Genomic DNA, 27,124 nt, shown 5'->3' on the forward strand with positions numbered 1-27,124 from the left:
TCTGTGCCCAATCCCGTGATAGCTGCTAAGCATAAGAAAACTACAAAGATTAAATATCTGTTTTCAAGGAGCACGATTTTTGTAAGACCTAAAAAAAACCCTATGAGTAACATACTACTTTTATCACCTTTATTATTACTTCTACACCAAAAATACGATTCTTATTAGCATTACCATTTCTTCACAACCTTAAGGTTTTCTTTAAATTTTAGGGGTGTGTGGAGTCAAGCACCTCAAAGCCCCAGCCTGGAGTCCCCCACAAGGTCTTCAGTAAAGCAGGGCACTTTAGCTCACCTCTCCCGTCCAGAAGGCGTCCACTCTCTCCAAGCCTCTCCTTAGGTCTGAGCCTATTTGCTCCCCCTCCCCAGCCGGAAGTGATCCTGCCTCTTTCCGCCTCCAGAGGGGTCTCCTTCCCTGCCTGTCAGCCTCCTCCCTCACTCCCTACTTCCAGATTTCCTTTCTCCCCAATGTGATCTCTTTTCTGCTTACTACCTCTTATTCAGCAATCATATTTTTCTATTCTCCATTTGATTTCTCTATCCCCCACACTGTATCCCCATTCCTATTTGATTCCTCTGTTGCCCCTAGGAGGACTGTGTTTCTCTGGGCTCCCACACCAATGCTTCCTACAGACCCCTCTATGCCAACCTTAGTTACATAGTGTGTTGTTGTAGTGTGTTGTGTGTCTGGGTCTCTCTCCCCAGGAGCTGCTCTGCGGTAGGGGACTAGATCATGTTAATTTCTATTGCTTAAGTAGGACCAAATTAAGACATTTAGAGTCTCTAAATGCTAAAAGTTAGGGTATCCCCTACATCATACGTAATTCAGAATAAAATCAGTAAATACAAGAAAGTCTACCAAAAGTTTTTATTTATCCCCCAATGACTATTGATGCTTTTAACATATATCAACTTAGCTGAAAATTATTACTGGGATTGTGTTCCTCCTTTACTGGTACACTGGTACACAAGTGCTTAGCCTCTGTCTCTTGTGGAAAGGAGCACTCCTCCCCAGTGTGGAAAACAGTTCTTCTTGGGCAATCACTTGCTCACTCAGTCAGTAATTATTTGTTGAGCACACAGTTGTGCCACGGCCCTTGTTGGATGTTGGATCCCTGCCCTCAAAGAACTCACATCTAGTTTTTAAACTTTATTGGAGTATAATTGCTTTACAATTTTGTGTTAGCTTCTGCTGTATAACAAAGTGAATCAGCTATAAGTATACATATATCCCCATATCCCCTCCCTCTTTCATCTCCTTCCCACCCTCCCTATCTCACCCCTCTAGGTGGTCACAAAGCACAGAGCTGATCTCCCTGTGCTATGCAGCTGCTTCCCACTAGCTATCTATTTTATATTTGGTAGTGTATATATGTACATGCCAGTTTCTCACTTGGTCCCAGCTTCCCCTTCCCCCTCCCCATGTCCTCAAGTCCATTCTCTACGTCTGTGTCTTTATTCCTGTCCTGCTCCTAGGTTCTTCAGAACCTTTTCTTGTTTGCTTGTTTTTTAGATTCCATATATATGTGTTAGCATATGGTATTTGTTTTTCTCTTTCTGACTTGCTTCACTCTGTATGACAGACTCTATTCTTAAGTTCTAAAACACCCATGTAGGAAGAACTAGTATCATCATTCCACAGTTGATGAAATTAATGCCCAAGATGTGACGTGTCTTGTCTAAAGGCACATGGTCACTAAGTGATGGAACCAGAATATGAACCCACATCTGGTTGATTCCAAAGCCTGACACTCACTGTGGCAGGTCTGATACTTGGTGCTACTGATGGGAAGAAGAAAGAACCTACATTGGCCCTGTGCTCTCCTCCACACTCTTCCTCTTATTTCCCTTGACCATACCAACACCCTATCTCTCTTCCCCCTTCCCTCCCTCTCTCCAAGTATTCTCCTCCCCTTCTCCCATTTCTTCTTTCTCTTCATGCACTTTCTCTTCCTCTAATTCACTGGTGAAGAGTTCCCCAGTGGTTTTCCATGTGCCAAAACCCATACTATGCACTGGAGATGCAAAACTGGATGAGATTCACAACCTGTCCTTGAAGATTTCTCCATCTGGCTGGGATGCATAAGAATACAACATGTCACTGAAGAATCCCAGAGCAGGATACTGATGGGCCTCACAGAGGAAATCACCTACTGGAAGGCAGTGAAAGCTTCCAGATAGGGTGTATTTGAGCTGGGTGTGTCCTGTGGGAGGAGTAGAACATTGGAAGAAGAGAAGGGAAGAAGGAGTAGTTCTTGTAGGACTGCAGGCTCTGAGGAGCCTCTGCTGAGCATAGGGGCACATGGGACAGTGTCAGATGGGTCTCTGATCTAATGCACCTGCTTCCCATCTGTTCTACTTGCACAGAGGCCCTCAGAGTCATGTTTCAAATGCCAAGATGACCATATCTACAGCCACCAAGGGTTCCCTTGGCCTGCAGGTTTAAATCCAAGCTCCTTAGCCTATCATTCAAGGCCCTCCACAGTCAGTCTCTGACAGCCTCACAGGCCTCAGTCACAGTGGATGTCTCATGTTCTGCCTCCTGCCAATGCCATACCTTTGCTCAAACTCTTCCTCTACCTGGAATGTCTTTGTTCCCCTCTCCCATACCCCATGCCTGCCAATAAAAGGCCTGCCTTCCTATAAAGACTGGTACAAATGCTGCTTTTTCCAAGAAACCATCTGAGATCACCCCAAGCTTAGTTAGTCTTTCCTTCCTCCTTGCTCTTTTGCATGGCTCTGTCAGAGCACTTAATAAACTGGGTGAGAGCTCTCTGTTTACTGATTTACTGTTTACTCTCTTTCCTACATGCTAGACTGTGAGCTCCTTGGGGCCCCATCATGCAGATCTGTTTCATCTCTGACACCCCAGAACTCATGTCCTGATTCACAAAGTAGGCATGAGAAACTATTTATTGGATGAATGAAGAAAATATTACATTACCTCTTTGCCTATTATCCCCTCTTTCCCCCTTTCCTTCCCTCCTCTCTGATTTTTCACCATTACAAATGAGAAAGTGTGGCCTAAAGAAGGCAATAAATCTAGACTCTCTGTCTTGATACAGAAAATGTAACAACATTGGACTAGGATTCAGGAGGCCCAGTCTAGTTATGTCCCCAGCTGACTCAATGTTTGACCCTTGACGGATTTTACTCCCTGGGTCCCAATTTCTTTATCTTTCCAATGCAGTAATGTACAGAACACAGTAATAATATATAGTAATACTATGGGCATTAAAAGGTTTGGAGTTTATGTTAAAATGGAATAGTGGAAAGATCACCAGCTTTGGAACCAAACAGTCCTGGGTTTGAATCCCATCTCTCCACTTATTAGCTATGAGAGTTACTCCCTTGATTTCCTCATTTATAAATGGGAATGATGATTCCTACTTTTCAGGGTTGTTGTAAGGAGTAAATGAGCTGGTGGCCATAATTTGAAGCTTTGTAAACATATTATATAGCTACAAACTATACCTTCTTTTACCTCTGAGCTACCTCCAAGAAAGGACATTATTTTGCCACTGGGATCTTCCCAACCTCTTCACCAGGGCTCCTGCTTTCAGTGTTTAATTTAGGCCAGTATCGACGAGAGGCAGTGAGCTACAAGAACTACGAATTCTTTCTCCCAGACAACATGGAGGCCCTACTTATCAGGAAGTGAGTACCTAATATTTTAAAGACCTGTGCTGCCCCCTGGCTGAGGGAGACCTTTGTTCAAATGATGGGGGAGTAGGGCAGAGCAACTTGGGTTAGCAAGGAGTCCACCTAGAGTCTCAAAGGGTGGTTAGGACAGCCCTTCTACTATCTTAACCAAAGCTTATTTCTGGTCATATCCATCCCCTGCTTAAGAACTTTTAACAGTTTCCTACTTCTGACAAGAGAGAGTGGAAACTTAGCCTAGAATTTAAAATAAGAGTCTCAGTAGCTTGGCCCACTCCAGTCTCATCCATTCAACCTCAAGTTGTCTCTCCTCTACAAGACTCTGAGCACTTCCAGAACAGAGCCTGGGTCTCATTTATTGATCCATATCCTCTTAATAAAACTCAGCAAAGAGTAATCACTAACCAGATTTTTGCCAAAAGCATAAATACATTTCCACATTATTACCTGTGCTTGCCCTGTTACATATGCCAGGAATGCCTTCTCCTTCACAGACCATATATTCAGGCTCTTCTTGGGTTCAAGAACCAATTCAGCTTGAGCGCTATTAGTTCAAGGTTTGGAGCCCTTAATACTATGGCTCTGTCATTAGTCAACTTTTCCTGGGTATGTTACTTTATACCTGCACCTAAAATGTCTACACAGAGCCATTTTCAACTGTGTGACCTCTCTGTGCTTGTCATAGCATATTTTCAACTGTGTGACCTCTCTGTGCTTGTCATAGCACATTTTCAACTGTGTGACCTCTCTGTGCTTGTACCTAGAATATAGGACACCCTTTGTAGATATTCAACAGATGAATAATTTAATGTAGGACATCTAAGAGATAGTGCAAAAGATAATTCAGAAAAATAGAGAGGAGACCATTTTGGGTATAATGGTTGTTTCTGTTTCTTCCTTCATCTTTTTCAGGCAATGTGCCATAGCAGCCCTGAAAGATGTCCATAACTATCTCAGCTGTGAGGAAGGTCATGTTGCGGTAAAGAAATTTGCATTTTTTCTTAGGTTTCTGCTGGGTTGGAGAAGAGCTAATATATATTGAGCATTTACTATGTTCTAAACATTGTTCTAAGCACTTTGCACATATTTATTTAATTTCCACCCTCCCCCATGAGATAGGTATTGTTATTATACTCCATTTTATAGCCCAGAAGAATGTCGTGCAGAGAGATTAAATAATTAAATATTTTACCAAGGTGGCAGGCCAGAACTGGAATACAGGTTGTATAGCTCCAGAATCTACACTCCTTTTTTCTTTCTTTTTTTTAAAAAATTTATTTATTTATTTATTTATTGGCTGTGTCAGGTCTTAGTTGCGGCACATGGGATCTTTGTTGAGGCTTGCAGGATCTTTTGTTGCACCACGCGGGATCTTTCATTGCGGTGCATGGGCTATTCACTGCGCTGCACAGGCTTCTCTCTCATTGTGGCGTGCGGGTTTTCTCTTCTCTAGTTGTGGCGCAAAGGCTCCAGGGTGCATGGGCTTTGTAGTTGTGGCACGTGGGTTCCAGAGAGTGTGGGCTCTGTAGTTTGTGGCACGCAGTCTCTCTAGTTGAGGCACGCGAGCTCAGTAGTTGTGACACATGGGCTTAGTTGCCCCGCGTCATGTGGGATCTTAGTTCCCTGACCAGGGATCGAATCTGCATCCCCTATTTTGGAAGGCTGATTCTTTACCACTGGACCACCAGGGAAGTCCCCAGAATCTACACCCTTAACCAGTATACACTACCACTCCATCCCCAAGAATTCAGCAGGACTACACTAGAATTTGACTGCAATACAAACATTTTTAAGTTCTAGAGATTTAGCTAAACATTGAATCAATTTAATCTCATAGACCTTTGGGATTTGCAAATTCTAAAAGTGCTTCAAAGAGCTCCAAAGTGATAGGGAAGGAAGAAGCTTCACCTAGGAGTTGAGAGAATTGGTTCCAACTCTGCTTTGTCAGAGTTTGTGACAGTTTGTCTCTCTGTGACATTGGTTAAGGCAAACACTTCCTCTAAGCCTCAGCTACTTTACCTGTAAAATAACTCTAATAAACCCCCACCATTTTCCTCTTGCTTTATTATGTCTACAGAGTCTGCTACATTTCTGGGCAGGCAGTGAGGGCTCAATGAGTGTTTGAGAAATTGATATAAGCCATTTCCAAATCCTTCAAAACCCTGTTCAAGTTTTATCCCCTTCTGGAAGCCCTGTACTTAGCACAGAGATGGTCAAAGAGTAGGCATTCTATCAGAGCCAGATTCAGAGCAAACCAATCTCATCGTGTGCCTCTAGGTTTTTGATGCCACCAACACTACCAGAGAACGACGGTCACTGATTCTGCAGTTTGCTAAAGAACATGGTTACAAGGTAGAGTAACTCTCTAACTCTTATCTAGAGCCTACTCATTTAACAAACACCAAAGAAAGGCAAACCAGGGGAGGAAGAGATGCCAAATCAGCTACCATAGGGTCAGCATTTTAATTTAGTTGTAGGATTTTCCAGGTCACAGTTAGAAGCATCAAAACAGAACAGAACAGGAAAGAAGAGGTGCCACATTAGGCAATGGAAGATAACTGCTGACAAGTTGACACTGTGGGGGTGGGTATGAGGAAGGAGGAGAGAGAACCACTACAATTCAGGGCCAATCTGACTCATAAAACTCAGAATCCTGAAAGCACCACTGTATGAAATTATGTTGTCAGAGATACCTCTAAAGATGACTCAGAGCCATTGAGAAGGGGTCAAGCTATGTTTGACTCCTACCAAACATAATTCCTTGCTGGAAATCTTTCTTCTGTTTCTTTTATAGGTCTTTTTCATTGAGTCCATTTGTAATGACCCTGACGTCATTGCAGAAAACATCAGGGTAAGGAGCACCAGTCACTTTCCTTCTTATTTTGTCTCAGATTTGGATCATACCTAGAAATACCTCTGTGCAGTTAAAGGAGGTATCTTCCCTGAGCTTCTCCTCCCACTTCCTATAGGAAGTATTCCCTGATCATCCTGGCATACAATGATTCTGTGAAATTCCTTTAAGTATTGGAGAGGAAACTAAGGTTCCAAGAGGAGAGGTAAGTTGTCAAGTGTTCATACAGCCAGGAAGAGGTAGAACTGGGACTGGACCTCAAGCTTGGATGTCTGCCTTGAAAGCTCTTTTTTCTCACCCACAATTCATATCAGAGCTATCACTGCTCTTTTCTACAGTTTCTAGGCATGTGGTCTAGATTTAGTTCACTCACTACATTTTATTGTTCCCTATTTCATTAAATTACTGTATCTTGGGGACAGAGGTGACCTTAAAAGTCACCTCCTTCAACACTTCATCAGAAACTTGAAATCTTAGCTAATTGTTTGTGTAGATTTTCTCTTTGTACCTCCAGTGTGAAAGCTCATTGCCTTCATTAAGTGCAGTCCAATCAATCTGAAATCTGCCTCCCTGTAATTTCCACTCATTGGTCCTAATTTTGCCTCTTGAGGCATAGAATATGTCCAAGTACTCTCTTTCCTTTTCATCCATCCACCTATCCATCCATTTGTTGATTAAACATAAATTGAATACATACACCTGGGTTGAACCATTCTGGGTACTAGAGACAGAAATAGATAGGGGAGTGCCTGGCCCTTGAGCTCACAGTCTAGTGAGGGAGACTGACAATTTTATAGACATAATTCTGTGAGATCAGTGCTGAGATGAAGAAACAAAGGAGGCTGTGGCAGCACAGTGTTGAGGACCTAACCTTGCATGGGAAGGCTTCTCAATGAAGGTAATAGCTGACCTTCATCTTGAAGAATGCATAGGAATTTGGCAAGTAAAGAATGGAAAATAGGGGGATAGCATATACTAAGTATGGCATCTATGGGGAACTAGAAATAGCCTAGGTTGTCTAAAGCAAAGTGTGTGGAGGTCTAGAGGGGCAATGGGAGAGGAGGATGAAGAAATCATTTGGGGCCCAATCATAACAAGCCATGAGTCACCTGCTAAAATATTTCATACTTTGTCCTAAAAGATGTGAGGAAATGGTGAAGGGTTTCAAGCAGAGGAATTCCATATTCAGATGTGCATGTTAGAAATATCCTTCTGGCTGCTAGTATGGGAAAGTAACTAGACTATAGACAGAGTAACCAGTCACAAAGCTAGAGTGAGCATCCAGGAAATGGATGGAGGCCAGCTGGAGAGATATTTAGAAGATACAGGGGGGAAGATTTGGTACCTTCTAAGAGGTGGGGGATGATAGAAAGAGACACATCTAGGATGACTCCCAGATTCATTTTAGGCTCAGGTGACTTGAGTAGATGATAGTGACATTCACTGAGATGGTGAATGTGGGTGGAGAAGGTAGATATATTAAGGGATTAGGAGTTGCCAGCCCCTCAGAAATCTAAAGCCAATATATGCCATGTTATCCCAGTAAACACTCAATACATGTAAGCCATTATGATCCCCAGCCAAGATCTCCTGTTCCTTTTCTTCAACCATTTCTCACACCACAATTTCCAGGCCACTTATAAATGTTTCTCTTAAACAGTGTGTGAACTGAATATAATGTAACAGACCTTGTTTGAGCACACAGGGATAAGGAATGAGGTGTTAACACAGTACAGATTCTCTTCAACTGACTGATTTTGTAAACTTGGGCAAGAACCTTTCTCCAAGTCTCAACTTCCTCATCTTTATGATGAGGAATGTTGTACTCAGTGATCTCTAGGCATTCATCCCAAGGGCACTGTCGGAGTCTCTGTCTCCCATGGTTCTTCCATCTTTTTCCCTTCCTCCAGCAAGTGAAACTTGGCAGCCCTGATTACATAGACTGTGACCATGAAAAGGTTCTGGAAGACTTTCTAAAGAGAATTGAGTGCTATGAGGTCAACTACCAACCCTTGGATGATGAACTAGACAGGTAAGAACCCAGAACCCCAAAGTAAAGGTCAGGATCCTTAGCCCGGTTTTGATGTCCTGTAGGACCTGGAGGAATGCCTTCCTTCTCTGGGCCTCAACTTTATTTGTAACATCAGGAAACTGTACTTGATTTGTCTTCAAGGGCCCTCCCAGCTCTAATTATCCATGAGGTGGTGATTCCTTGTTGTGTAAGGTGTTCATCATAAGGGGCTTGAAGTAGTGTTTTCCTGAACAATGTGGACATATTAGGACCCTGATCTCAGGGGGGGAGAAATGCCTCTCTCCTGTGGTTGTTGCTATTATGTTTTCAAAAGTATTCTTCACACATGGATGACATTTCAGCTTCCAAACATGTTCACCTTTTTTGTTTCATTGAATCCCCTCGGCATCCCTGTTAAGGAGGCTGAAATAGGTCTTATGATCATAAATTTTCAAGAAGAGGAGATTGCATCTTAGAGAGCTGAAACCACTTGCTCAAGCTTCCACCACAAGTCAGGGGGTAGAGCTAGGATTCTAACTACATATTCTGTCTCTTAATCATGTCTGTTTTCACAACATGCATGCACCTTCAACCAGTAAGTATTTGGATTCTTTGGGCTATGGTGTACATCGGGGGTGTAAATAAGGGCAAGAGAGGTAGGTTCTATCCTCAGGTAGCTTCCATAGTGCTTTGACATATGGGAAGATACATTAAAAATATGAAACTTTCATTCACAATACCAACTAAAGATTGGAGAGGTGTTAGCTGGCAGTACAGGGAAGATGTGAGTTTTAGACGTAGGGTATACCCAGAACCTCACTTTCTTTCAAAATGGATTGTGATGAGAAGAGACCCTGGTCACTCAGACCCTTTGGACCCCAAGTAAGAAGTATAAGGAGACTTCTAACAGTCATCACCACCCAAAGAAGTTTAAAGAGCATCCTTCCAACTTTGTCCAACCAAAGTCCCCAGAGGTGAGCATTGTTACTGCCTCACTTCTTAGATGGGGAAACAGACCCACAGCAGGGCAAGGGCTTACCTGAGGCCACACAATGAGTGAGTAGCAGAATATATACTCAAATTCTTGTCTTCAAACTTCCATCATGGTTATCCTCCTCCCACATCCCTATATCATAAAAGTGCCACATGAGGCTTAGACACTCAGGTCAAGGGGCAGGACCTTGTGTACAATTGTGAATATTGTTCACTGTGCCAGGTCACGGGTACACTTGCTTTTCTCACCAAGACGTGTACTGGAGTAGGGGAAACTTTTTCAAATTTCCACAAAGGCACTGTATGAATAGTAGCATATGGTGGAAGAAGTTTGAAGGAGGGGAGCTAAAATGAAAGAACAGCATTGAGAAAGCCCCTAGCCTTTGGCCTAGACTGCTGCAGGTACTCGGTGTTTGATGAATCAGTTTGGGTCTGAAGACAACTGATTCTGAAAGTTGGCTTTATCTAATCGTTTTTCCATCAACAGACATTTACAATCCATGCATCAAGGCCCACTCCTAAGCTGTGCCCTAGGAACCCAAAGAGGGAAGGTCTATCTATCTCTGTTCTGATAGAATGCCCAGTTGGTTGAGGAAGACAATGAGTATGCAGTTGACCAGAATTGTGGTGATGGTAAAGCAAGTGGGGTGGGGGAACACAGAAGAGGGGACCCAGTCCAACTGGGAGGAAAAGGTCTGGAAGAACATGTTTACCCAGTAGGTGGACTAGACATGCGTTTAGGGCACCAGCAAGGTAGAGTCCACCAAAAATAAGAAAAGAAAATCTTGAAAGCTTTTAATAGTTTGTATTTCAAAAACAGCATCAAGGTAGTCAAAACAGAAAAAAATATAACCAGAACTCAGTAGACCTTCTTCATGTTATAATATAACTTATAATTTTTATTTTAAATTACACATAATGGGGGTAAGCATTAGCTACTATAAGACTTTTGATGTGAAGTACCTTTAAATGACTTCATATGATCCTGGGCTCAAAGAAAACTTTCTAAAGAGAGTGAATGTACTGGTTCTTGAAGGATGGATGCATAGGAGCTCAACTTTGGAAATCAGGCAAATAACATATTTTCAAGGAAAGAGAACAGTACCTTGCAATGGCCTAGTTAAATCTGAATAAAAGTAGAGGAGTACAGAGAATATTTCAGCAAAAGCATTAAGGCTAGAATGAAACAGAGAAGTTATGAGCATAGACATGGAACACTGAGGTGAGGCAAAGCAGGACCAGTGTATGAAGGCACCTAGAATGTCAGACTAAGCTACAGAATTTGGAAGTTCTCCTAGAGCCACTCAGGACCTAGTACCAGAAACAAGGCAACAAGGCTACATCAGATATTTTCTACTTAGGTTCTGAGAGTCATAGATGAGATGGTTGGAGAGTTTGACATTAGGCAAATCAATTCCTCTCTCTGTGTTTCAGTTTCCTCACCTATCAGAGATAATAATCTCTGCTTCCTAGGATGGTTATGAGGATTTACGCACTTTGAAGCCCCCACCCCTGCCAGGTGCATACATACACACAAAATAGTCAGCAAATGCAAGTGGCCTGTGAGATGTTGGAGACAGTCAGGGACACAGAGGATTACTGTTTCTCTCTGAGTATGTCAGCAGTGTGAGCCAAAAAAGAGAGAACCCTAGATGCCTGAAGTGTGAGGAGTGAAAGTAAAAAGACAGTCTGGCTCAAACTGAGATTGAGGAAAGGAGAGAAAAGGAGATGGTAGCAGGCAGTGAGCTCCTCAGAGTGGCCAGGAACCAAGTCTCTAGAACAGGTACCCAGAACAGGGCAAGGCATAGCACCTTGTCAGAGGAAAGGTAGGTGAGAGCTGGGTTATGGAGGAAGCTTGAAGGCAGGGTGTGTGGTTGGGGCTTTCTCTTGGGATCAGCCTCTCCAACATCAGCCCCTGAGCTGCCCTTGCTCCTGCTTGGGCTGGCCCAGCCACCTGTCCTACATCAAGATCTTCGACGTGGGCACACGCTACATGGTGAACCGACTGCAGGACCACATCCAGAGCCGCACAGTCTACTATCTCATGAACATCCACGTCACACCCCGCTCCATCTACCTATGCCGGCACGGTGAGAGTGAACTCAACCTCAGAGGCCGCATCGGAGGTGACTCTGGCCTCTCAGCTCGGGGCAAGCAGGTAGGGATGGCCCCATGCACTCAGAGGTTTTGGCTGATCTGGTCCAGGTGGGCTGTGGGTTGGTGGGGTGGCTGCTGCCTGGGTCCTGAGGATGGGGGTACTCAGTGGCAGGATAAAAGCAGGTTCTGGTCACTCTTGCTCTTCCACCCCATCAGCCACTCAGTTTTGACCCACTGAATGGCTCCCAAGTGCCAACAGCATCTGCAAGTCCGATGGCTTGGTCCAGGCCTTCCCAGATCTGGCTGCTCCTCCAGCCCCATTACAATAAGCACCCTCTCTCCTGCCTGACTGGTCCCCTCATCTTTCTCACAACTCTGTGCTTTTGCTTGTGCAGCTTCCCCACCGAGGCTGTCCTCCTCTGTCCCCTCTGTCAGCTGGTGACCGTCATTTGCACAGATACCTGCCTTAAAGTGCCCCACCTTTGAATCCGTCTTCTCCTCCATTACTCAGGGCTGATTCTACTCCCCCAAACCCCCACTACAGGTTATCACAGGGTCAGCACTTGTCCTCCCCCAGTTACCGCTTCTTTTCTGCCCTCCCTGCTCCACCCCTTCCAGGACCCATCTCCTGCTCCATGAGCTGGTCCAGGAAGCCCTCCCCTGTCCTTTCCTGCTCTCCTAGTCAGGTCACCTGGGCTCCATCCCCCCCATTTCTGGCCCATCTCTGACCCTCACGGTGGGAGTCTCTTTGTAGCTGGGAATAGTGAGCTGCACATTATGGGTGCTGGCCAATTAAAGAGACACATTTTCCCATATTTGGCCCTGACCCTGGACTTGTTAACACAGTTATTGTTCTTGCTGGGAGGATGGCTTGGGGTGGAACAAGTGGGAAATGAGGTGCAGGAGGGAGGGAATGTCCTCTCTTATTGGACACCTCTGCACATTCACGGCACCATCTGCTTCCACATGTGTGGCCTCATTTAATCTTCATAGCAGCTCTGTGCAGTGGCCATTACTGTCACTGATTTATGGATGAGGAGGCTGAGGCCCACACAGGAACAGAGAGTGGCCCCTGGTCACACAGCCAGTAAAGGACAGAGCCAGGACTGAAAACCAGGCCTTCATGCTTGCTCCTCAGCCTCCCCCCACTGCAGAGCTGGCAGTATCACAGGCAAGGCATCACACCGGAAGGCCTGGTCCTCCTGGATCATTTTCTGTTACTTTCAGACTGGTAGCCTCCCCTCGAGGTAGACTCTGACCTCTGACTCTCGCCTCTCTCGCAGAGTCAGAGACCACTGGAGGAGCCACCCTAGCCCGTGGCACCACCTACAGCCAGGGGTCTCTTGGTTAGGGCTGTCCGTGGCTTTGCCTGCACAATTTAGCACCCAGTTTGGACACGTGGCCATCTCCACCCAACATGCCTCCTTGAACACAAGTGTGCACATGTACATGCACACGCCTGGCCCCAACCTTCATGCTAAAGGGCACAGTGCACCATGCATTGTTTACAAAGCAGTTTCCCATCAACTGTCACCCACCACCAATCACAGTAGCTCTCACTTACTATGTGCCAGGGAGCACTCTGGGTGCTCCCGGTCCACTATCCAATGTGACACAGAGACCAGGCTGAGTGAGCTAACGCTGTTTACATTTTATAGGCAGGAGATATGAGGCCAGAGATGGCCAGGGACACGTCACAGGCCACACAGGCATAACCCCCATCGTCTGTCTCCCAGTCAGCACTCCTTCCACCAGAGCACACTGACTGCTGACTCATAATCCATAATTAGAATGTGTGTACACAATGCCTATATTTGTACATAAAAATGTGTGCCTGTACCTGTACATTTGTGCAGATGTTCCTCACACACCATCTGTGATGAATAACATGCCTGTATGCAGAAGAATAGCGAACCACTTGCTCATCTGGGCTCCCACAAACCTAAGTGGTTCCTTTTAGTGCTGTCACTGTTTCCCTCACTGGACTGACCATGTCTTAATAACAGGACACCCCAGTACGCAGCACATGGCCACACACACTCAGTAAATGTTTGAATGCCCTTAGAACCTGGGTACCAGGTCCCCTGCTCAAACAATGAGAATTCACAGGGTCAAAGGGAAATGTACCCCACATCCCACCCCCATACACTTCCAGACCACACTCAGAGTACCCAGAACACTAGAATTTCCTGCCCAGAGTCTGCTTCCATTACCTACATGGGCACATCCCAGAGTCTTTTCACCTGAGAAAAGGCCATGTCACAGAAGTGTTCACCCCTAGGCAAAGGGGTGGCCAAGGGGTTACTGTTTGTGTGTTATGGAGATTGGTGGAGATATGGTGTGGACAGAACTTGTTCCTGTGACTGGATTATCCATAAACGTGTACTCAAGGCACCTAGGAGTGCAGGATGGAGCAGAAATGGGAAAAGGAGGGAAGTAGACTATGAGTGGAGTGCTTCCATTTGTACTTTTGTCCCAGGCTCCACAAATGTTAGAGGTGGGCTGTTTGAATAAATGAACAATCAAGTAGGAGGTTCTGTGAGCAAACATCAGTGAATGCACACGCACACATATGCACATATACACACATAAATACACATATTCTTCTCTATTCCCTTGGTTCTTAGTCACATGGGCAAGAGTATGACTTTTTATAAATTGGGAATATTTAAGCTCTACTTTTGCTTGTTCATCGTCACTCCATTATTTGTGGCAGATCTGAAATTCTTCTCATGGTCACCCTGTCTTCTTTCATCTCTCTTTCTCCCCTGCTCTCCTCCTTTGCACCCCTACTCCCCAGTATGCCTATGCCCTGGCCAACTTCATTCAGTCCCAGGGCATCAGCTCCCTGAAGGTGTGGACCAGCCACATGAAGAGGACTATCCAGACAGCTGAAGCCCTGGGTGTTCCTTATGAGCAGTGGAAGGCCCTGAATGAGATTGATGCGGTGAGATGGAGGGGGATGGATTTCCCGGTGGATGGTGAGGCTTGACTCTAGGCTTATCCCCTGGATTGCCTCTACTCTGGCTCATATGGGGAACCTAATTAATTCGGCAAACATTTCTTGTGCTAAACACTGTTCTGTGTCTTGGGGATCCAGTGAAGGCCAGAACAGACAAGATATTTACTCTCATGGAGCCCAAAGGCAGGCCGTGAATAAGACATTGCTTTGCATGTGACAAAAGTTTGTGAGAGGGGAAGTACAAGGGACTATAGAGTCTCAGAAGGTGAGGGTACTCTTGACAAGACAGTGGTGGAAGATTTAGAAGGAAAGCTTCCTAGAGGAAGCTGGAGATGAGACAAGAAGCAGGCAAAATGGACTGGGGTGAGGGATAATTTTAATTCGAGAAATAAGGAACAGTTCATGTGAAAGCCCAGAGGTAAGAAGAGAGCATGGCATGTTTAGGGAACTGAGGAAAAATAGCAGAGAGTCTGGGACAGTGAATGTGAGGTCTGGAGAGAAGGGAGATGAGGTTGGAAATGAAGACAGCTTATAGGGCTTTATAGTCCATGTTGAGGGATTTGGATGCTGCCCTAAAAATGGGAAGCCATTGATGTGGTCTAAGTCAAGGAGGAGTGGCCTGAATGTGATTCACGTTTTCTTAAAAAAAGACCACTCTGGTCATGTGTGGAGACTAGGTGAGAAGAAGGCCAGAATGAGAATGCATACCGGTATGGAGATGGCTGCATTTGTCTAGGCAAGAGGTGAGGGTGTGATGGCCCATATGTATATTGGAGATGAAATGAAGAAGAAAAATTTGGTAAATATTTCATATGACCCTCGTGACATGGCAGTCTCTCATTAGAGTCAGGTTTTTCCATGAGCTTCTTGAGAAAGTGTTTCCTCTCCATTGTCTCACCTGTACTATAGGTACACTGACCTCAGGTTAGACACTAAAGTAAAAGCTTCACTACAGATATAGATAGCTTGTGTGTAGGTAGGTTAACCTGATTGCCTGCTAGATAAATACAGAGAAATATGTTTGTGTATACATAATACATATATGCTTAACTGTAGATGTACAGAGGCACACATATTTAGAAAAGGGATATACAGCATTGTTATACATATCACATATATTTGTTATAAAATACATGCAAGCAACAGTTCATCATAATTGTTCAGTTATTGTTTGTTTCTGGCCCACATGTGGTGTAAACATTTATTGGATACCTACTCCATTTCAGGCTCTGGAGTAGTGCTGGAGACAGAGATTGGTTCCTGTCTTCACTGGGTTTTCAGAAAAAAACAGGGTAGACAGAGGAATGCAAAATAGTGTGCATGATACAGCCTCTGATGGGTTAGAATGTGGGCACACAGATGTTGGGGCAAGGCATCTGACCCAGCCATGATCTGCCTAGAGGAAGTGATGCCTAGCTAAAGCCTAAGGGGTGAGTAACAGTGAGCCAGAGAGAGAGGATCAGGAATAGTATGTCACGCAGAGAAAGCAGAATAAGCAAAGAGGGAATTGTGTGTGTGTGTGTGTGTAGACCTACTAAGGTCATAGCAGTGCAGATGGAGAGGGAAGAAAAAGGAATATATCTGAGAGAAATTTAAGAGGTAGAATCTCAGGAATTAGCTATGAGGGGATGGGTAAGGAAGAAGGAAGAATTTAGAATGATGTCTAATTTTCTGGTTTCTTTTCCATTCAGTAATATATTAATAATTAGATATATTAATCTAATAACATTAGATTAAATTAATCTATTTAAATTACTATATAATCTAAATAATATTAATTAATATAATAATATATTCTATTGATTGAGTTTTTAAAATGTGCCTTGTACATTCTGTACTAGTCTCTTTTACATATATTATCTCTAATATTCAAACTACTGTTGTGAGGTAGTTATAATTATCCTTATTTTGCAGATGAGGAAAATAAAATTCAGAGAAGTTAAGCAATTTTCCTTGTCAATAAAGTCAGTGGCCACTTCCACAGGCAACAGGCTCCCAGCATGCCTCAGAATATAAAGTCAAAGCCAATCTGGAAGGACCTTGTGTATATACAGGGTGCACTTTCTCCTATGGACAGTGTCAGTTGCAGGTTTGACACTGCCTGTCTTCTTGTAGGCTGGGGCAGGGGTGAACCTAAACCCTAAGGGAAGCTTGGTTGATGGCTCAAAAGACAACAACCAGAGCACATTGCTCCCCTACAGGAAGGTCTACTTGGAATCTACACAACCAGAAGGAAATCTTACAAACCCAACATCACTTCCCACCTCTACCAGCAGCCACCTCACTTCTGTGGATTTCTCAGTGGGAACTCATTCTCTGAGCCCTTGATTCCTTTGGGTGTGGAGAGTGTATCTCCCCAAGGACCACTCTGAAACTGTTAGGAATTTACTAATTCTTGCCTTCTGAGAAGTCTGTGGATACCTGTTTCTTTATCTGCCAGAGGTCCTGGAGCAGAGGTGTGGGCAGGAGGGATGGGAAATGCTATAACACAAGAAAGCACTGCTGTGGATGTGTGCACACACATGCGCCTGCCTACACAGTCACAGACATCCACCATAGGTATGTTTACACTCACAGACATGTACTTCACAGACACATGGACCCAATAGTCAAACACAGGTTCCCTCTCAGATGCATTTACCAATCATATTTGCACCATTCATGCACACACATGCACACTTACAGACAGACACACCTAGAGATACATATCACACTCACCATAGACACACATGCAGTCTTTGCATATATCTACATCACATAGACACATAGAGGCATACCAGGGACATATAAACAGTACAGACACATAACCTCAATCATATTACCACAGATTAATGCAGACCTTAGACATAGGTACACAGATACTCACACATATAATCAGGGACATACACACTCACAGATACACATACCACAGACACACTGAGACCCACATGGAGGGACAGACCACAGAGACACCCATGCAGGCAGATTCTTAGATGATCAGACAGTCTTCATACACACACACTCACACCAATACACTATACATATGCTGAGACAAAAACACAACCAACAGCATAGAACCTTAAACATACCACAAATACACACCATAATCATGCTGCACACACACAGATAAACACAGTCACAAATCCCCACAAATTTATAAAAGTACACACTCATATATACAATGTACACCTATAAACCTTTGGAGACAACCATAGAGAAACACCAGATACCCACCATACACTCAGCCTGAACACACCTATACACATGCACTCATTCTCACATCCACACAGCTACACACCTTGTGCATACATACACACATACATTCAGACAACAGACGCAGACCTAGAGCTGTGTTCACAGAAACCCAGGTGCTTGTGTACTAAAGTTCCACAATCATTGGCTTCAGAACTATGGTAAAGGTTGTGGGGATTTCAACTTGTGAATACTTTTGTCCCCAAATAATTTTTCTCAGGGTGTCTGTGAGGAGATGACCTACGAAGAAATCCAAGAGCACTACCCTGAAGAATTTGCACTACGAGATCAAGATAAATATCGCTACCGCTATCCCAAGGGAGAGGTAAGGTTTGGAGGGGTGACCAGACTCTTAGGACTCCTCCCCAGTATCTCTATTCCAACTACCAGGATTCCATATTTTCCTAGACAGCTTTAAAAACAGGGTAAAGCAAAGTTTGCAGCATCTTCCATCCCGCAAGGCATATGATTATCTGGCCCTTTGCTCTCTCATTCTTAGCTATAGGCAACAGATTCCCCTTTTTTTAAAAGCTACACATTTGCCTGATTATTTTCCTGTCTTCTTTCAGGAGGACTCACTTTGTCCTAAACTTTGAATTTGATACCCTTACACTAAAGGTATTTGAAATAGTTCAGTATACTCTAATTTCCTGACATTTTATTGCCAAGTTGCCTAAAGCTCCAGCCTCTCTGGACTGTGGGTTGGAGTCCCAAGGGACAATGGCTAATGGTTTATCCAACTTCTTTGCCACCACATGAACCAGACTATCAGTTCCCTATTCCCATGTGAGGTAAATCCTCGTTGTTTTCAACCCAGTCTCCATTTAGCCAGTTCCACATGTTAGAATATTTGTTAGTCATACTCCATTTTTGATAGATTCCAGGGAACAATTATCAGAAAGCAGGATATCAGAGAAGAAACAATAGATATCCTGTGTTACAAAGCACTTTCACACGTGTATTTTCATCCTCAAAAATGACATTATGAAGTCAGTCCGACTTTGCCCTCATTTTCCTTTATATATTTTGAGGTTATGTTGTTAGAGGCATACAAAATTAAAGCAATTATATCTCCTTAGTGAATTGTATATTTTATTATTACATAGTGAGCAAGCCTCTTTCCCCCTAATAATGCTTTCTGCCTAAAAGTGTATTTTATATGATATTAATATAGCTATATAAGATTTCTTCTGGTCAGTATTTGCTTAGTTCATCTTTAGTCATTTACTTTCAACTTCTCTGTGTATGTTTGTTTTGTTTCTTATAGACAGCGTATAGTTGACTTTTATTGGTTTTAATAAAAATTGAAAATGTATGTCTTTTGAATTGTAAATTTGGTACACTTACTTTTATTGTAATTACTGATTTATTTGAACTTCTTTCTATTCTCTTATTTTGAGCTCTCTAGGCTTAGTTTATCTTTTCTCTTTTCCTTCCTTCTTTAGAATTGATAGAGTTTTTACATCTATATTTGACTTATACAATCTCCTTTCTTTTAGAGTTACTCTTAACATTTTAATATGTGTGATTGACAAAATCTAAAAATCAATATCTCCACCCACCCCCTAAAACAATATAAAAATGTTACAACTCTGGTCACTCCCTCTCTTAACTTACATGTTAATTGTTGTTTTATATTTTACTTCAAACTTGTGTCTTATCCCCCAGATGACTTATTATTGTTATTAATAGATTTATTATTGTAAGCACAACTTACTAAGTAGATGTTGATTGAATTAATGCTTACTGAAGCACTTCAATTTACAACAATCTATCAGAATATATCACTATTTGTTCTTATAATACCAACATATTATATTTTTTAAGTTAAATCAATATTACCAGAGTAGAATTATTATAAATGCTAGACAAAATAGAGCTACTTCCAAACACTTAATAAACTTTGTACCCACATAGATGGATTTTTTTCTTTTTTAAAAATTTTGTTGGATTATAGTTGATTTACAATGTTGTGTTACTTTCAGGTGTACAGCAAAGTGATTCAGTTATACATATACATATATTCATTCTTTTTCAGATTCTTTTCTCATAAAGGTTATCACATAATTTTGAGTAGAGTTCCCTGTGTTATACAGTTGGCCCTTGTTGGTTATCTATCTTATATATAGTAGTGTGTGTCTGTTAATTCCAAGCTCCTAATTTATTCCACCCCCCCCCCAATTTTCCCCTTTGGTAACCATAAATTTGTTTTTGATATCTGTAAGTCTGTTTCTGTTTTGTAAATAAGTTAATTTGTATCATTTTTTAAAAATGAGATTCCACATATATGTGATATCGTATGATATTTGTCTTTCTCTGACTTACTTCACTTAATATGATAAGTGAAGTGAAGCATCCATGTTGCTGCAAGTGACATTATTTCATTCTCTTTTATGGCTGAGTAATAGTTCATTATATATATATATATATATATATATATACCACATCTTCTTTATCCATTCATCTGTTGATGGACATTTAGCTTGCTTCCATGTCTTGACTATTATAAATCGTGCTGCAGTGAACATTAGGTGCATATATCTTTTCAAATTATGGTTTTCTCTGGATATATGCCTACGAGTAGGATTGCTGGATCATATGATAGTTCTATTTTTAGTTTTTAAGGAACCTCCATACTGTTCTCCTAGATGGATTTTATATAGTGGAAAAGGGGTAAAATCACTTATCCAATTAAAATATAATTCTTATTTGCTAAAAAATAATATTGTATACAGTCAGTGTTTATTTAGATTTAGCCACATATATCCAATTCCCTTGATCATTCCCTTGATCATTCTTTCTCCTTACAGCTGAAGTTTTCCTTCTGGGTTCAATGTCTATCTTCCTTTAGAAGTTTCTTTAGGAGGATCTGTTGGTAGTAGACTCACCTTTCTTTTTGTCTAAAAATGTCTTTAAGGAGGGGTGGCTCTTAATCCTAGATGGTATTTTGGCAAGGTATAAAACTCTAGGATGACAGTTTTCTCTCGGCACTTTGGAGATATTGTCCCCACTGTCTTCTGGCTTCTAACATGGTTAAGAAGTCTCCTGAAATTCTAATTGTCATTTCTTTTCTCTCTGGCTGCATTTAGGGTCTTTGGGTCTCTATGGCTTTTAGTTCCACTCTGATATGTCTAAATATTAATTTCTTTTCATTTATCTTGCTTGGGGTTAATTGGACTTCCTGAATCTGAGGACTAGGATTCTTCATCGATTCTAGAAAATTCCCAGACATTATATCTTTAAATATTCCTCTCTCATATTTTCTCTATTATCTCCTTGAAATGCAATTAGATGTGTGTTAGTCCTCTCTCTATCCTTTATGTCTCCTAACTTCTTCTTATTTTCAATCTCTTTGCTACATTCTGAGTAATTTCTTCAGCTCTATCTTCCAGAACAGTATTTCTTGAATTGTATCTAATCTGCTGTTTACTCTATCCATTGAGTTTTCCATTTTAATGACTATATCTTTCATTTATAGAAATTCTACTTAGTTCTTTTTCAAATCTAGATCATATATTCAATAGCATCTTATTTCTTCCTTACATTTTTGATTCAATCTTTTATTTCTTTCAAAATCTCAAGCATATTCATTTTATATTGTGGATCCTTTATCTTAAGTTGTTAGGGTTCTTGTTGTTTCTGCTTATTTTTACTCATGATAGCTTATTTTCCTTGCATGTTATGTGAGCTTCAGTTTGATGAAAATTTATCTATGGGAATCCCATGCAGTCTGAGTTGAGAGAATCCAGAGAGAATTTCCATTTGCTTCTTCCAGACACTCTTGGGAGCTAATGACTTGAAATCACTTTTTATTAAACTCTCAGCTTAGCATTTTCTAAAACACATAGGTAGTATAATTCTCAACCACAAATCCACCTGAGGATAGGCTTGTGGTTATACATTCTTACAGGAGGCTTTTCCTAATTTTTTCCACCAAGAGTCAGGCAGAGACAGATATATTTTCTTACTGTTTCCCTTTGCCTGTGGATATATTTTTTAGTTTATAGTTTTTCTGAGGATGTAGTCCTTTGAAGGTCTCAGATTTTTGTGAGAGTCTCAGTCCCAAATCCCCATCTCGTACACACCTAAGGCCTTGTCTCGTGTTTCTATAAGGTTTTAAAAGTTCAAGTCTCTTGGATACTGTGATTGGCAAATGCCCTCATGGGAGTTGTGGCTTCTATATCCATTTATCACTCTTTTTTTCAGTTTTTCTTCATTTTGGAACCATATATTCATAACGTTTCCTTCATTTTCTTGAAAGATCAGCAGTGCAGACATTTATTTTATCCAGATTTTCTAGGGAATTTTAGTGGAAAATTTATTATTATTTACTCTACTATATTGGTTGCCCCATTTAATAGATGAGAAACTAAGGCCCTAAGAAGGAAGTGAGTTGCCTAAGGTCATACTGCTGGACCAACAACGGAACTGGCACCACAGCCAAGTTTTCCTGATTCCTAGTGTAGAGTTCTTCTCCTCCGGGCAAATGTGCCTCATCTCCTCTTCTTACCCAAGTGTTTCTCTCCCTTTCAGTCCTATGAGGATCTGGTCCAGCGTCTGGAGCCAGTTATAATGGAGCTAGAACGGCAGGAAAATGTATTGGTGATCTGCCACCAGGCTGTCATGCGGTGCCTCCTGGCCTACTTCCTGGACAAGAGCTCAGGTACCACTGTTCTCTCTGTTCCTGGCATGGGAGCTGCATGTGAGTTGAGACTCTGACACCAGAAATTGGTGGTTTATATCTTAATAGTTAAGAGCACGGGATCTAGAGCAAGGGTGCATGTGTTCAAGTTCTTGCTCTGTCACATAATACTTTTGGCAAATTACTTTAACCTCTCTGTTCTCAGTTTCCTTATCTGTAAAATGGGGAGAATAATGATGAAGTTTAAATAAATGAACATATTTAACATAAAGAGCTTAGAACAGTTCATGACACAAAGTATGGGCCATATAAGTGTTAGCTGCTATTATTAATATCAGTGTTACTCTGAGATAACATTTTCAAAGCCAACCTTAACAGTCTGCCTCAACCTGAAAAAGATGAGCCAGTATTTGTCTGAGGCATGCTGTTCTCAGGTGGAATGGGACCTCTTGTGGTCTCTTGATTTTGATTATAGGTTTCTGTCTTTGCTATAGGGATGATTTCCCCAAGATACTGATGTTTTCATTTAAAATTTTTAAATGATAATTTCTTTTTATAAAAAACATCTAGATATTTTAATTTACAGAGTATCTACACTGACTACAAATACTGAAATGCAAACTAAGGCAGCTGGCCTGGCAAGAGACTGTTGTGTCACCTTCAGGTGGGAGAGTCCATTTCTGACATGAATGCTGAAGCACTGACATCTCCAGGATACTGGAGGGAGGGAGTGTGAGGACAATGCAAAGTCATATTTGAAGTGTACAATATCCTGCAGACTTGGATCTTTTCTATGACGCTAGCTTCCAAGCAAAGGGCACTTGTAATATGGAGTCATCTAGAATTGGAACCCCTGGGACTTGAAAACTTGACATTGGACAAGTAATTTCCTCTGCTTGGTCCTCAATCTCTTCAATGGAAAAAAGATGACAGGGGGTGGGGTGGTGCTGCTAGATTTCTGATACTGTCCACATCTCTACTGCTCAGTACTATTTTTGAGACTGTGAGGCCGGTCTTGTAACCCCAACTGTGCAGAAGAGGAAATGGAAGCTCTGAGGGATGAAGGAATTGCCCAAGATCACAGGGCTCAAGGAGAGGTACCAATCTCAGGTGCATTCCAGAGGCCTCTCACTTCAGACACATGTGAGGTGCATGGGAAGCACATGCATCTCCCGTTTGCACACTGCTTTACCCACTTACTAACCACTTTCATGCACAGGCCATGCCATCTTCTCACAGCTGTCTTAAGAGCTGGGCCAGGCAGGGCTGGGCACATGCTCTTGCCCCTATCACTCACGTGAGGAAACTGAGACCCAGAGAGATGGTGTGACTGAGAACTCAGACCCATAAGACCTCAGAGCTGGGTCCAATCCTGTGCTATGAGAGATAGGAACTTTAGGGACCAGAAAGGGAAAAGACAGGGCTGAGGTCACTTGTGCAGGCAGTGGCAGAGCTGGGTCAGAGACCTCAGGCAAGTCGCTTCCCTTCTCTGAATCTATTTTGTCATGTGTGCAGTGAGGAACAGTAACTCCCGCAGAGTATCAGTGAGGATGGAATGAGATAGTGCACCAAAAGCACTGGGCCCAGCACCTGAAGATGATGGTGACAAAGGCAAGGAGGAGGAGCAGACTGGTTGCCCAGGAAATTGCCAAATCTTATGTGTCAGGAGGCTGAGTGGTCAGTGGCAGGCCTTAAAAGCCTACGGTGAACCTCAGGGGCAGGGAGGCCGTGAGGGGTGGAGTTCTGGCTCAATGAAGGGAGATGGGGAGCCGTATAGGTTGCCTGGGTGGTCAGGAGGGTGGATGTCTGCAGAGAGGAGTGAGGTGGGGGTGTCACCCCACAACACTGTGAGTCCCTCGAAGGCAGTGGAAGCAGACTGCAGTGGGAAGAGCACACATTTGGCCTCAAAGCATCCTGGGCTCGAGTCCCAGCACTGCCACTTCCTGGCTGTGGGACATAGGGCAAGTGCCTTCCCTCTCAGAACCTCAGTGTCCTCATCCATGGAATGGGCCTGATCGTCACCTCCCATCAGGGCTGTCTGAATGTCATCAAGGCCATACGAGTAATTGCATGTGAATATTCAGAACAACTTTATACATAATCCTCAGTAACTGGAAACAAGTGAATCGGTGAATGCTTATCCATCAACAAGTGTCCCAGGAGTCAGAGGGCACAGGCCTGGGCTGGGGAGAAAGCTGCGGGAGCTGCCAAGGTGCACGCACACCTCAGCCACGGCCCCGGCGCATAGTAGGGCCTCAGAAAACACTTGCTGGGACCTGTTGTGGGCCTTTGTGGTGGGGGAGCCCATGGAAGGGCTGAGGTTGGGGCGGGAGGGAGGCCTGCCTTGGTCTTATGTTTGCCCTGTGGGTGAGGAGGTCGGCCACCTCCAAGGTGACCATCCTCAGCGTCTGGGGGACCCAGGGTCTGTCTGCGATCTCCAGGGCCCTCCTTCCTCCCTGCTCCTGAGGCTGCCTCTCTGCTCTCTTCCTCCTTCCCCACCCTGCTCTCAGCACTGTCTCTGAAGACTGTGGGGGAGAAGGGCCCAGGTGAAGACAACCATGGGGAAGGGGGTGGAAAGGGAGAGTGCTGCAAGCCTGGAGGCCTGGGGAGGTGGTGCCTTCCCCAGCACCCTGTCTCTGAGGGCTGCTCTCTCCTCCTTTCTAGATGAGCTGCCTTATCTCAGGTGCCCTCTGCACACAGTGCTCAAACTTACACCTGTGGCTTATGGTGAGTCCCCTACCTTCATCTGGGGAAAAGCACATAGACACCATGAGCATGCCTGCAATGCCTAGCATTTTCCCAGAAGAGTCCTGAGAGAGATTTCCTGGGTGGGTAGTTGGATGTCTTGGTAGAGGCAGGGCTTGTGATAGCAAGATGAGAATGGGGAAGGACTGAGGTGGCCTCTAAATCTGGGACCTGGCCCCAGCTTTCTCTGTCTCTACCAGAGCACCAATCATACAGCACAAAGCTGTAGAAGAGGGGGTCCCCAAAAGGGACCAGATGAATAAGTGTATGTTGGGGCCAGATTTGAAGAGAGGGTTCAAAGACCAGCCCGGGCAGTTGAGACTCTCTTTGGGGGCATTAGTCAGCTCTGGAATGTTCATGAGCGATGAAGAGACAGACTCAAATCTATTCTGGAGCATGAAGAGGGCAGATGGTGTACTGAAACCTGGATTAGTGTTCAATCCACAGGGATGGAGCTAAGGGGGCTTCCATAGGCATTGGGCCTCCTCTGCCCACTCCAGGCCCCAATGATACCACCCTTCTCTTTCTTCAGGCTTCCTAGAACTCCCTTCTGACCTTCCACACCTCTGATGTTGCCATAACCGCATAGTTCTGGAAATAAATTTTACCTGGGACTGGTCGCCCCAGGCAGAGACACCAGGACTCTTCCACCACTTTAGCACCTAACACAGCTGGGAGGATCCACAGAGCTCCATTGTTATTATTAGGTTTCTGTCTCACAGACAAGAGCTGGGGAGGGGTGCAAAAATCATCTCTTGTCATCTCTCATTCCCATTGACAACTGGGCAAGGGAGGCTCAGAGAAGTCTGAGACTATTAGGGGAAGAGCTGGGAGGATGCCCCATTCCTGTATCTTAGGCCTAGTGTCTTCCCCTGACATCACACAAGTGGTCTAAATTCCCCTCCCTAAAGGGCAGTCACAGTCTGCACACAGCATGGAGCTGGGGGTGTGGGTGGTGACGGGTGGAGGAGGGAATGACACCTCAGGAAAGACCTGTGCTTACCCGGGTGGCTTATGGATGAACGGGTTGTTCTTTTCTGAGGCTGCAAAGTGGAGTCCATCTACCTGAACGTGGAGGCTGTAAACACACATCGGGAGAAGCCTGAGGTAGGTGAGGGACTCTGTGTCCTAAGCTGGCACATGGTGAAAGCACCCTCCCCTGCAGAAAGGCAGCCCCAGTCCCACAGAGCTTGGGTGTTTCCACCAACAGGTAGAATAACCAGCACCCAGAAATGCAGGAACCACAGCCCAGACCCGAGGCACCCTAGACACGCACAGCTAGAGCAACCCTGCCTAAAAGGCCTCTGGCTGAGGTTCCCCCAGGCTTGCCTGAGAAGAGGGTCAGGATCCAGGCTTGGCTGAAATAGGGGAGCCTGGCAGTGAGGACAAGAGGCAGGGAGGGGTGGGGGCTCCACACTGCTGGCTGCTTCCTGCTAATACTGGGTTCTCTCCTCTCAGAATGTGGACGTCAGCCGGGAACCTGAGGAAGCCCTGGACACTGTCCCTGCCCACTACTGAGCCCTTTCTAAGACATAAAACTGCCTCTGTCCTCGCTATCTTTCACGTTTAGGAGCTGCTATTGTTGCTCTTCTCTTACACTGAGAACACTCTGGAGTTGGCCTCACTGAAAGAGACCTGCTTCCAGTGAAGAAACCCTCATCAGCTCCAAAACAGGTCTTGATTTCTAGCTACAACTAAGGAGCTGTCTAGGTCAGGATGAAACTTTTTCCTTCTTAATTCCTATTTCCTGATCAATAAAGACTTCTCTTACTGCCTACAAAAGGGGAAAGGAGGTCATTGTGAGGCTTTTCCCACAAGATCCTCTTAAGATCCTGACCCTATGAAATGGCTCTGGTGCTGTTGGGGTATGGACTGGGTGAGAACTACCTGGAAAGAAGGACTTTGGAATAGTACCTCCAAATGTGAGGGTGGA

General features: G+C 43.7%; 1 protein-coding gene across 3 annotated transcripts in view; it reads left to right on the forward strand.

The window, feature by feature from the left end:
* PFKFB1 (6-phosphofructo-2-kinase/fructose-2,6-biphosphatase 1) overlaps positions 1 to 27,063 on the forward strand; it is a 93,304-nt gene extending 66,241 nt beyond the window's left edge. The window contains exons 3-14 of one of the 3 annotated variants that reach the window (XM_027096781.1): positions 3,563 to 3,656; positions 4,572 to 4,638; positions 5,937 to 6,011; positions 6,454 to 6,510; positions 8,421 to 8,542; positions 11,465 to 11,672; positions 14,412 to 14,558; positions 18,025 to 18,129; positions 22,338 to 22,467; positions 25,111 to 25,173; positions 26,234 to 26,298; positions 26,650 to 26,970. In XM_027096781.1, coding sequence (XP_026952582.1) covers positions 3,563 to 3,656; positions 4,572 to 4,638; positions 5,937 to 6,011; positions 6,454 to 6,510; positions 8,421 to 8,542; positions 11,465 to 11,672; positions 14,412 to 14,558; positions 18,025 to 18,129; positions 22,338 to 22,467; positions 25,111 to 25,173; positions 26,234 to 26,298; positions 26,650 to 26,709 — 1,193 coding nt within the window. In that variant the 3' untranslated portion in view covers positions 26,710 to 26,970. Of the gene's footprint in view, positions 1 to 3,562; positions 3,657 to 4,571; positions 4,639 to 5,936; positions 6,012 to 6,453; positions 6,511 to 8,420; positions 8,543 to 11,464; positions 11,673 to 14,411; positions 14,559 to 18,024; positions 18,130 to 22,337; positions 22,468 to 25,110; positions 25,174 to 26,233; positions 26,299 to 26,649 lie in introns of all 3 variants that reach the window. The other 2 variants (XM_027096779.1, XM_027096780.1) reach the window with 2 other exon arrangements.
* The last annotated feature ends 61 nt before the right edge of the window (positions 27,064 to 27,124 follow it).

This window comes from Aethalodelphis obliquidens, unplaced genomic scaffold, assembly GCF_003676395.1.
Source record: "Aethalodelphis obliquidens isolate GAN/ISIS:26980383/991018 unplaced genomic scaffold, ASM367639v1 scaffold108, whole genome shotgun sequence".
Classification (NCBI taxonomy): Eukaryota; Metazoa; Chordata; class Mammalia; order Artiodactyla; family Delphinidae; genus Aethalodelphis; species Aethalodelphis obliquidens.